At 42.1% G+C, this 12,541-nt stretch overlaps 1 protein-coding gene across 1 annotated transcript; it reads right to left on the bottom strand.

Annotated features, from left to right (window-relative positions):
• Positions 1 to 418: 418 nt before the first annotated feature.
• Positions 419 to 1,408, bottom strand: LOC138833508 (mas-related G-protein coupled receptor member A-like). The gene has a single exon (XM_070031774.1). The coding sequence runs from the start codon at positions 1,406 to 1,408 to the stop codon at positions 419 to 421; it is 990 nt and encodes a 329-aa protein (XP_069887875.1).
• Positions 1,409 to 12,541: the final 11,133 nt, after the last annotated feature.

Below are 12,541 nucleotides of genomic sequence, written 5' to 3'. Positions count from 1 at the left end.
CTACCAACTGAGCTATGCCTCTAACCTTGAGTTATATAGTCTCATGAAGATATTTCATCCAAACCATCTGGTTCCATGTGAACCATCTTCTCTTTCTGTACTACCCAGTAGGAAACAATCACAAACAAGAGCTGTGGATTTTTTGTTTTTTGTTTTCACAGATTCTTGACATTGCAAGAAAATGGCAAAGAACTAGCATTTAATAAGGCAGACTGGGAAGAAGTTTATCAGTCACGTTGAGAAGGGCTGGAGATAGTCTACTTAAAGACTAATACTTTTCCTGAGGAAAACTAGGAAGGCCAGGTTCAAACAGTCCTTTTGATTTTCCTTCTCTTTTGAGGCTGAGAGAAGAGCCAACCAGTGTCCCAGTGGTTCACTGCCAAAGTCACCAGGGACGGGCAGGCGGAGAGGCCTTCCCTCACTGCTCCTCTTTGCTTATGGACATCTCCAAGGTGCCCTGAGGAAGGCTGCTTCCACCTCCTTCACCCTCGGGCGTGTCCTGCAGGGCCCTCTGGAGAAGCAGCTTGAGCGTCTGCTTCTTCAGCTGCTGCCTGAAGGAGCCCACGAAGAAGTAAATGATGGGGTTGGCACAGCTGTTCACGGAGGAGAGGACCACAGAGCTCAGATAGAGGCCATAGGAGATGGCGCTGAAGTCAATCTGAATCCATATTAACAGGAACCAGTGGATGCCGAAGGGCAGGCCACAGATGAGGAAGACCAGCACGGTGAGCAGGATGGTCACGTACAGCCTGGTCAACTTCATCTTCCCAGCACCGCACAGGACTTTGGCCAGCAGGGCCCCACTGGACCCAGAGAGAACCACAAATAAGAACAGCAGGCACGCAGCCGTGCAAAAGTTAGACACCAGACACTGTTCGTTGTCATACTTCTTATCCAAGAAGCCGCAGTAGTACCTGTTCAGGATGCTGAAGAGCAGAGATGTGACCCAGAGCAGGGCGCACATGACGGTGGAGGTGTGCTTGGGGCGTCGGCAGCGGTACCAGATGGGGCACAGGACGGACAGGCAGCGCTCGGTGCTGATGGCGCTGAGCATGCTCAGACCTGCGATGTAGGGGAACATCATGATGGTCGTGAAGCAGGGCAGGAAGACGATGTCGGGATAGGAGAATTTGACGAGGACCAGCGTGGAATCGATCATGTGGCAGCAGAGGAAGAGCAAGTCGGCTGCGGCGAGGTTGAGGATGTAGACGGAGAAGGCGTTCCTGCGCATGTGGAAGCCCAGCAGCCAGAGCACCACACTGTTTCCTGCCAACCCCACCAGGGCGGAGAGAATGATCGCCACGTTGGGGATGAGGATCTTGCTGTTGAAGCTTCCAGGCACGTTTCCTTCTGTGTGGTTCCAGGGCGTGGGCTCCGTCCCCAAGGAGGAGGGGCTGGTTGTGTTCATGATCAGAAACATTTCACTGCGGGGCCTGGGGACACAAAGAAGACTGGAGTGCTGACTGTGTTATGGTCACTTCATCCTCAGGGCCACCTTGCTGTGTGTCATGGTGTCACAGGGGAATGTTAGCGAAATGAGCTCCCTTCCCATAGCTTAGTACACTCCCTTTCCTTTCCCTTTCCTGCTCCCTTCCTAGGCCCATGTAGTAAAGGCAGTAAATAATCAGCCTCCAACCCCCTTTACCTTGGGATGGCTGGTCTCTGGGGCAGCTACCACCATACAAGGCATCAAGAGCCCCTTAGAGTGACCTTCAGGTCTGGGCAGCTGCAGGACCCCTTATCTACTACTTGGACAGCAGCCATAAATCCTAGTCTGCCATGATGAAGGCCCTGGCCCACACATCCACACCAGGGTCTTCATCTCCTAGCCCCTTCTAGTCCCTCCTAAACCTCCTTGGTTATATAGGTCACCCCAGACAATAGCTGGCGCTCCTCACTCCTCCCTTGTGAGAAGAGGTCTTGCTGGCCCTTTCTGGGAAATAAACCTTTCTTTGTTCTCTGTACCTGGATGTCTGCATGGTTTTCTGGCAAAGTCCAAATAATCTAACAGGGAAGATATGGAGGCTTTCAGAGATGATGTAATTTATCAAAAGCCAAGGGATCTGGGATCCTGGGTGCAAACCCATTTGGGCTTAACTCTTGATCACTCTTCACTGCAGCCCAGATCCTCTACTGAATGTGTGAGGATCCCAGCACCCTCATCTGGAAACCCAAACAGTCAGGGCTGCCAGCAGCGCTTCCAGAAACACTCTTGGTTTTCAACCCCCTCTCCCCACTTTTTTGTCCTGAGGAAAATTCCAGGGCTCCCTACATGTAGCATCCCAAGGTGGAAATGCAGGAGATGTTAACTTACAGCACAAAATGGTAACTGACTCTAGAAATAAAACACTTTGTATATTTTTCCTCCTTATGTACATTTTGTGCCTAGTAGTGGACTGAGTGGTGCTATAGAACCTTTTTAATCCATTGTGTAGGGTAAATGCCTAAAGGCATTGAAGCGAAAGCTGGTAACCAAGGGAAGCTTATGAAGGTACTGGAAAGGCCCCTCTGCTTCCCTCCCTCCCTCCCTCCCTCCCTCCCTCCCTCCCTCCCTCCCTCCCTCCGTTCCTTCCCTATCCCTCTTTCTCTCCCTCCCCCCTCCTGTCTTTCGCCCCTCTGCCTTCTCCCTCCCTCCCAGAGCTTGAACTCAAGGCCTCATATCTAGCTTGGTATTCTTTCTAACCACTGGTGCTCTCATACTTGAGCCACACTTCTTTTTTTTGGGGGGGGGGGATCCGGTCGTGGGGCCTGAACTCTGGGCCTGGGCGCTGTCCCTCAGCTCTTCAGCTCAAGGCTAGCGTGCTACCACTTGAGCCATAGCACCACTTCCGGCTTTTTTTCCCTGCTTATGTGGTGCTGAGGAATCAAACCCAGGGACTCATGCATGCAAGGCAAGTGCTTTACCACTGAGCCACCTTCTCAGCCCTTGACCCACACTTTTAGTCCAAACTTTTGCTATTTAATTGGAGATAGAATTGGAGAGAACTTTCTGCCTAGGCTTTCTTCAAACCACAGTCCTCCAGGTCTCAGTTTCCTTAGTAGGTAGAATTACAGTCACGAGCCACCAGTATCTGATTCATGCTTTACTTTATTTTTTTTCTAGCATTACTTCCAGTTTCCTATTGGTTAATTGGAGACAAGAGTCTCACAGCTGTGCATGGTGGCTCATGACTGTTATCTTGGCTACTCAGGAGGCTGAGATCTGAGGATCATGGTTCAAAGCCAGCCTGGGCAGTAAAGGCCGTGAGACTCTTGTCTCCAAGAAACCATCAAAAAACTAGAAGTAGCACTATGGCTCAAATGGTAGAGCTCTACCCTTGAGCTGAAGAGCTGAGGGACAGTACCCAGGCTCAGAGTTAAAGCCCCATGACCGACTTAAAAAAAAAAAAGAGTCTCACAGCCTTTGCTGCACAGACTAGCTGAGAACTGCGATCCTCAGATCTCAGCCTCCTAAGCAACTAGAATTATAGGCATGAGCCGCTGGCACCCGACCTCTAGTTTTCCTCTTTAATTGATTGCTGACATTATAGTTTGTAGCCAGTGATCTGTACAGTAAATAAACAATGGAAGACACTGCCCAGGTATAGGAATGTCTTCTTGTTCCAGTACTAGGGTTTCAACTCAGTACCTCAAGCTCTCACTTTGGTTTTTTTGATTCATGCTTTTGAAAGCCCATGAAAGCCTGTTTTGTCTGAAAAGTATAATTATCCTTGCTGTCATTTGATTTCCATTAGTATGGAATGTAATTCTCATCTCTTCAGTTGAAGTCAACGTATATCCTTAAGAGTCAAGCAAATCTCTTATAGACAGCATATCATTTGGCTTTGTTCCTGAAAATCTAGTCAAGGCATTCATTTTTTAATTGGAGATTTTAATTCATTTGTATTCAAGTTAATTATTGATGTGTAAGTGTAGATACATTTCCTTTCATTGCATTTTGCTTTACTGTGATCCACAGATATTCCTTTTTGTTTACAATACTGGTGTTTGTTTTCTTTCTTTGTGCATTTTTAATTGTTATTATGAAGGTGATGTACAGAGGGATTACAGTCATGTAAGTCAGATGAAGGTACATTTCTACTTGAACACTGTCACTCCTTCTCTCACTCTCTCCCAGTTTTCTCCTCCCATCCCCACTTAGAAGTTGAATAGTTCATTTTCAGCCTAGTGCCTAGCGAGTACCACAGCTGCATTTGTTCACCCTTTGTTCCACTATTTCTGTGCCACCTCTTACCCTCCCAAAGGCAGATAAATGAATAAACAAGGCAAATGGAAAAGGAAACAAAAACAGCAACATTTTTTTTGTTTTCATTTCTTGGAGTTCATTTTGGTAAATATTATTTTGTATAATCAGATAGGCAATACTGGAATTCGGCTAGAAGGCTGTGTGCATGCTAGTCAAACACTATCATTGAGCTGTATTATCAGCCTTTTAATAAGTTTTTATTTGGAACAGAATCTCACTAAGCTGACGACAGAGTTGTGATTTAATTTACCGGCCTCGATCTTCCAGGTAGCTTGGACTGCAAGTGTGGAGTAGCAACTTCAGATATGGTATAAGTTGTAAGGCAAAACTGAAAGTGCAATCTGTGGACGTGACTGAATTGCTGAAATCTCATGATGCAAATGTAATAAGATGAAACATTTTTTATGAATGAGAAAAAAAGTACTTTCTAGAGATGGAGTCATACTCTTGGCACAGATATGATGAATATTGTTAATATAACTGCAAGACTATCACATAAACTTGGTTGAAGAAGTCAGGTCATAGTTTCAGAAGCTCAATGCCAATTCTGAAAAAAGTTGTACTGTGGCTAAAACTCTATCAAAACCATCACATGGGTAGAATGAGAGAAAGAGGGAACAGATGATATTAAACAAAAGGAAAGAAATGTATATATCACCTGATTTGTAAAAAAAAACAGTTTTATTGTTAAAGGTCATTGAGTTCATAAACAATGTAGATTAAGATAATGATGACTATCATTGTGAAGATTAAAAAGTGTTTGTGATTTTGAAATAAATAAATTAAAAAAGCATCACATGCCAGGTGTTGGTGGCTCATGCCTATAGTCCCAGTGACTCAGGAGGCTGATATCTGAGGATTGGGGTTCAAAGCCAGCCTGGGCAGAAAGTCTCCATGAGACTATTATCTTCAATTGACCACTCAAAAACTGGAAAGTGGCACTGTGGCTCAAAGTGGTAGAGTGCTAGCCTTGAGCAAAAGAACTCGGGGACAGCACCCAGGCCCAGAGTTCAAGCCTCATGACCCCCCCTCCCCCAAAGCATCATATAGTACAGAAAAATCTTTTGTGAAAGAATCAATGTCTCATTTTAAGAAACTGCCACGCTGCACAACCTTCAGAAACCACTACTCTGATCAGTCTTTAGTTATCATCATGGAGAGACAAGACCTTTCACCAGCAGAAAGATCATTACTCAACAAAAGCTGATTACCATGTGTATTTTGTAGTGATAAGGTATTTTTAAGTATCCACTTAAAAAAGGTATTATGCTATTATACTTAGTAGCCTATAGTTGTGTAAACATAACTCTTATATGCAACAGGGAAGAAAAGTTATGCTATGCTTTATTATACTGTTTGGCAATCTAAACCTGCAATATTTTATGCTTTATTGTATCGTTTTATGCCCTACAGTCATTTTGTTGATTATTTTCTGCATTTAAAAATAGATAATTTGTTTCTTCATCTCTTACTGTCTTTTCTTGTGGTTTGATTTTTAATTTTTTTGTTTAGTGCATTTTACTTACCATGAAGCTATGTACATACACCTTATCTGGAAATAGTTGAATTTCAAGTTGGTCACAGTTTTTAATATTCAACTCTATATTTTCTTCCCAGAATTGTTTATTTATGATTCTTGAAGTTGTATTATTTTGTAATATGTATCCCTTGACAACTTAATTTAGCTATAGCTAGTATTAATATTAGGAGACATACTATTACTTAACACATCAGTTTCATTCCCTGTGTTGATCTGTATTACCACTGAGTTTTGTGTTTTTGAAATTTTTTTGCTATTAGTAATAACAATATTTTAATAACAATAATTTAAGGAATTTCCCTTTAGGATCCCCCATAAAATAGGACAAGTGTTATGAACTATAGTAGCTTTATTTGGATGAAAAGTTGTTATTTCCATATCAGCTTTCAAAGTTAGCTATATTGAGTATAGTGTTCCTGGTTAGCAGGCTTTTTTGTTTTCTCCCATTTCAGAACTTTGAATATAATATCTCACTCTCTCTTGACCTGCAGAATATCTGCTGAGAAGTTTACTGGAAGTCAAACTAGGATTCCAATGTATGTGATAAATTCTTTTCTTTTGTTGCTCTTTGCAATTTCTCTTATATGTCCTTGGTGATAGTTTCATTATTATGTCTTGGCGAACTCCTTTCTATGTTGAATTTTATTGGAACTTTTATACTTGATATTTTGATGTTTTCTGTTTCTTCAGGGTAGGGAAATTTCACCTAGTATTTCTTTAACATGTCTTCTGTCTATATTTTAAAAAACACTTTATTGACTGTATATTGATATGTCTCTTGATGGCATCACATAATTTCTATAGGCTTTCTTTGTTCTTTTTCACTTCTTTAATGGAGAATAGCAAATATTCTACCTTCAATGTTTAATGTCACTGACTCTTTAAGTCACATTATTGCTGCTGCATTCACTGTATTGTCTTCTCTAGGATTTCTACTTAGGGTGTTTTTTGTTGTTGTTGTTGGTCATGGCGCTTCCTGGGCTTGGGCGCTGTCCCTCAGCTCTTCAGCTCAAGGCAAGCAATCTACTGCTTGAGCCACAGCTCCACTTCCAGTTTTCTGGTGGTTTATTGGAGATAAGAGTCTCATGGACTTTCCTGCCTGGGCTGGCTTTGAGCCATGATCCTCAGATCTCAGCCTCCTGAGTAGCCAAGATTACAGGCATGAGCCACCGGTGCCCGGCTTGGTGTTTGTTTTTTGTCTTTGTTTTCTTTGAGTCAGGTCTTACTATGTAGCCTAAACTGGCCTCAACAGATTCTGTATTTCCCAGGCAACCTCAAACTCACTGTCTCCCTGTGTAAACCTTCTGAGTGCAAGGGCTCCAAACATAGGCTACCATATCCAGCAATATTTAGCTTTTAACAATAGTTTTTCTTTGTGAAACTTTTTTATTTGGTTTGTATTAGTTTCCCATGTCTAATTTTTTTTTGGAGTTGAGGGTTGGTCATGGGGCCTGAACTCTGGTTCTGGACACTGTCCCTCAGCTTTTCAGCTCAAGGCTAGTACTCTACCACTTGAGCCACAAGGCCACTTCTGGCTTTTTCTGCTTATGTGGTACTGAGGAATCAGACCCAGGGTGTCATGCATGCAAGGCAAGCACTCTACCACTGAGCCACCTTCCCAGCCCCTAACTTACTTTTTTTTTAGTGACAAATAAAGCCTCTTGCCTATGAGGAGAGTGTATCTGAAATTTGAAATTTGCAAAGAACTGTGGGTGAACAATGCTTTGTTCTTAGTTTGTTTCCTTGAGTCCTTTTCTGATCTCATTGCTGTATCTATTCATTCACATCTTGATGTTTCTGAGGAATCATTCTGACAACGGCCATTCATGTTTAGAAGCACAGAATGTCAGCACTAAAGGGACCCTAGAGACTTATTAATCTAAGGATTTAGAATTTCCAATGATGAGACTGGAAGGAATGAAGGCTATCACCAAATTAGCACAGCTTTCCCAATACCACTTATATACTAGATTATCCTTTTCTATTGTGTATGCTTGGCATCCTTGTTGAAGTATCTATTTTTGGAGGAGAGTACTTGTCAGAAAATTAGGTAAAATTTTAGAAGTGGGGAAAGATGGTAGAGTAAAAGCTTTCTCTATTTGATTCAATGAATAAGAAGACTCAATGTAGCAAAAGAAATATAATATTCAGAACAGAGGAAGAGCACTACATGCCGTGAAAGAAGGACAGGACAGATAAAAAGTATAGTGAAACAGAAAGACAGAAGAATTAAGAAACGGTCTGCAGCTCCAGCTCCAATTGCACATATAGCATCAACTCATGCACTAGAACCTATGAAAGAATCCAGCTAGTTTTCCTCTAAGAGGTGCTGGCAAGAGGTCTGAGGTCCTCTGGGCCAAGATTAACTGTTGGACTACTTCCTCAGTCCAGTTTGAGGAACTATACCTCAACCCTGCTACTACAGAGTCACGACTGAACACTGAAAATCCTAAAATTCTTGACAATTGAATTAATCTCAGATGCACAAATCCCACTGCAGAAACATAAGAACCTTAAAAAAAGCAAGAGAATATGAATCCTTGAAATGTCAGTCCCCCTACCCCCTGAACAGAGGTGAACTTTGGTCATATCTGAGTCTCATAGGTGAAGGGCTCTACATAACCTTGGGGGTGTACTAAGGCCCACATCTGAAGCTGGTATTGGTGCAGGCCAAAACATAGGGCTCCTTTGGGGGCTCTGTTTGGTAGCAGGGTGTGTGTAGAGACTGTCAGTGAACATTAACCTGGAGATGGAGAATTTTGGCTCTGCTGAATGCTGGGCTGGCACTAAGCTTGGATGCAAGGTTCTATACTCTTATTTCCTGCCCTATATCCTAGTAGAATGTGCCACTTGATGTGGGAGAAGAGATGATGGAAGCAATCCCTTGGCTTATTGGGCAAATGCAGCTCCAGAGGCTTAATACTTAGGCACCGGATTAGGGAGAAGGAATTGTGGGGATCTGCTTATGACTAGGTGTTTTGAAAAGGATTGTGACAAATTTCAAGTCTAAATCATGGACTTACTTGGCAAACATCTTGCTCCACATTGCAGCCTGTAGCTGGAGCAAGGGAGCAAAGGGGAAAATGACACTTTCATTTCTAGGACCTTTCTCGTTATTTTGAAGTCAGGTGCTGTGGCTTCTTAGCTTTGGTGAATAATGCATAAGTGTTCAAATAACTATGGATGGAGAGGCTTGTTTACTTGGCCACCAGCTTACTCCATACCTTATTTGAGTTTTTAAATCCTTAGTTTGTTTAAAAATTTAAAGATCACTCTGTTGCTTTATGTTATTTAATAGATTATCTAGGTTTAAGGTCTATTGTTGAGTTTTCCTAGCTTCTTTTGAGGACTTAACGATTTCTGGAGTCTTTTGATTTTTTTATTGGTGCGTCTGGGGATTGAACTCAAGGCCTGGGTACTTTCCCTGAGCCTCTTTGTACTCAAGGCTAGCACTCTGCCACTTGAGCTACAGCACCACTTCCAGCTTCTTCTCAGTAGTTTCTTGCAGATAAGAGTCTCATGGACTTTCCTGCCTGGACTGACTTTGAGCCACTTTCCTTAGCTCTCAGCCTTCTGAGTAGCTAGGAAAAGGCATGAGCCACTGGTGCCAGCCAGACAAATCTTTTGATATTTAAACATTTGTGAAGACAGTGACTTTTTTTTTAAATGAGGCATTTCATAGTGTTCTTTGGTAGGAAAATATCTTCCTAATGTACTCCAGCTTATGATTCTGAATGGTCCAGTTGCCAGTGATCCTGAGCAGGCAGAGTACATATTCAGTTTCTTCAGATGGCTGGGACATTGCCTTTGCCTTGAATTGGGTGGGGTCTGGACTCTTATTTGTCAGGTCACTGGCTGAGGTCTGCAGTCATAAGCCCATAAAAGTGGGCATTGTGATTGCTTCAGATGTGGCTAGTCAGAGTGTAATCCCTCATCAGTAGGTCCTACTATTTCTTGGTTGTACTCGGTTGCAGATTAACCTGTAATCTTTACAGGTTATGTGGATGGATCCTAATTAATAATTAGCAGCTTCAAATCTCTCACTGTCAAGCCTGCTACCACCAAACTTACCAGGAGGAACTTCATGTTTCCTATCCTTTTCTTCTATGTTCCCCAGTTCTCTGGATGCACCACCAAAACAGAGTTATTGACTAGGAGGAAAGACATGATACTACCGTTGGAAATAAATTTTGGATAAACACCTACCTTCCCTCCATTGTTTTTGTTGGATACAGCAAGCTGGCAGGTGAGGAAGGGAAGAGTTTCTTAAGTTTGATAGATGCTGTAGGATACTTCTCTGCCCTGGAGAAGTGCTTTATACTCAGAAGGAAGTTTGTTGTCTACGTAAGCCTTATCAACATGCTGGTCAGCCTTGTGGTTTCCTGTGTAGAGACCTTTAGACAAATGAGAGGTTTCTCAACATTTTGCCTTTTCCTATCTCTCTCAACTTCTGTCTATACCCACCCGTGTTACTTTTCCTGTAAGTGATTGTTATTTTGGAGTTTCTATTACGTGACCTGTAATACTAAGGAAGGTAAGCTGTGCCAGAAGATTCCGGCTAAGAACAAAGCATACTCTTTAGTTATTACTCAAGCCCCGCCCATGACCCAGCCCTACCTCTTTCTTGTCAAAGCAGTAATGTGAATATGTCTAAAATTTCTCCCCAAACAGCAGAAGAATCCAAACAACAACAAAATCAAAAACAAAGTGAAACAAAAATATCAGGTGAATTTTTCCAATGTCTTATACTTAAGAACAAAATGATAGAATTTTTGTTCTTAAATCTTTTACTAGTTAAGATGATAGCATTGCACAGTAAATTCTTATCTCTATTTCAATTTGTCTGTATTAGAAATATATAAGTTGACTCTCCACATGAGATGTAAAGAACAAGCTGACAGAGCTGGGAAGGTGGCTCAGTGGTTGAATGCTTGCCTTGCATGCATTAGGCCCTGGATTTGATTCCTCAGCACCACGTAAGCAGAAAAAGCCAGAAGTGACCCTGTGGCTCACATAGTAGTTACAGTGAGTCTAAAAAAAGGCATGGAGTAGGAGATAGATTTTTTTTTTTGTCAGTCGTGGGCCTGAACTCTGGGCCTGGGTGCTGCCCCTCAACTCTGCGGCTCAAGGCTAGTGCTCTACCACTTGAGCCACAGTATCACTTCTGGCTTTTTCTGCTTATGTGGTGCTGAAGAATCGAACTCAAGGCCTCATGCATGCAAGGCAAACACTCGACCACTGAACTACCTTCCCAGCCCCAGGAGATAGATTTAACCAGTTCATGTCTGTCAAATTGGCAATAAGGGGCGTGGCCAGGGTGCAGACAGTGTGTGCAAGGTAGTGATTGTAACAACCAGTCACGGAATTTAAATGTGGCAAGCACAGAAGTGAAGAAATTCTGGTCAGTGAGACAGGCTGCTTAGGAGACTGGCCTTGATGGTACGGGAAGCTCATTAGAGCTGAGACTCAGTTGTGCAGGTCAGAGGGGAGTATCAGGCAGGGTGATCTGGAAACAGAAACTTTAGAAGTCATCTTTGCGTGAGCAGTGACGTGCTGAAGGACTGGGAAGTTAAAAAGGAATGAATGACAAGGTTAAAGAAAGGAGGTTTACGTGATGATGTTAGGATATTAGATTGACCATCCAGGTGGGTATTGAGATGTGTGTAAGCAAGGTAATTAAGCCACAAAATAATATAATAAACCCTCATATACACACCAATGACAATAATTGTTTATTACAGTTTTTTATTTGCCAACAGTTTCTCTTTCAGAATAAATAAATAAGACTATACAACTAATGGCCCAATATTACATCTTTGTTTGGCTCATCAGATTATGAAATTATATATACCATTTATGCCTCATGTACGACAAGATGTTAGACACATAAGTTTTATCTAAAAATGAAGACATTATAGAAAACATATTTCAAAAGAATTTTGACATTAGTCTGAGAATTTAGTAACAGATTTTCTAATAAGTGGTTACACAACTGTGAAGACATCCTTCAGAGTATAAAAAAGATTCATAGGTTTAATATTTATGTGAAGACTAACTTATTGGTTTAATTTAAAGATGAATCATCTCCCCTTCCCATCTTGGAGTTTCTCAACAGGTATCCCCAGGATGTAAAACTCATTAGCAAATGGGTGTGATTGAAGTCACAAGGCTCCTGACTTTCACAATAATATTCAGGCTGACCTGATTAGCTCACGCAAAGCACTCTGCCAGGGCACAGGCTAAAACACTATCATTCTGTTTCATCCCATCTGTAGGAAACCCTCACCTATAGCCAAACTCCCCCATGACATTTGGAAAGCAAGGAGGATAAGAATCAGCAGAGTGCTGGACAGGGGAGAGCATTAGATCCAGAGTCAGTAAACCACGGAATGTGTTTTAAGAGCCATCAAAGTATTTGGTGGTGGAATTGAACATCATGTCTAATATCATTTTTATAGGTTTTTAAAAAAACGATCTTTTGGATATTCAGAGTTCAATGGGCAGCTTCTCCTCCAAGAGAAAATTCAATGAGAAGCGTCAGTGCCTACGATCAATGGACAGACCTGCTGTTTTCATTATACCTCATAGTGGTTTCTTTATGCTTGAGCTATTGGTGGATCACCACTGGTACCAAATATCTTGGATCATGTACTAGTCCAACTTTTTCACCAATATATTTGACACCACGATGGAAGACTTGGTTGTTTTTAATTTCACCTCTCATGAGTGACCCTAAGACTGAGCAAAAGTCACAG

The sequence above is a fragment of the Dipodomys merriami genome, unplaced genomic scaffold (genome assembly GCF_024711535.1).
Source record: "Dipodomys merriami isolate MVZ:Mamm:240054 unplaced genomic scaffold, mDipMer1.0.p SCAF_21, whole genome shotgun sequence".
NCBI lineage: Eukaryota > Metazoa > Chordata > Mammalia > Rodentia > Heteromyidae > Dipodomys > Dipodomys merriami.
Note: the sequence above shows the minus strand (reverse complement) of the source record. Positions and strands in the feature narration are given on the sequence as shown.

Bases quoted from the DNA above. Each gene is read 5' to 3' on its own strand.
- LOC138833508 (XM_070031774.1), bottom strand. From the start codon at position 1,408: ATGAACACAACCAGCCCCTCCTCCTTGGGGACGGAGCCCACGCCCTGG.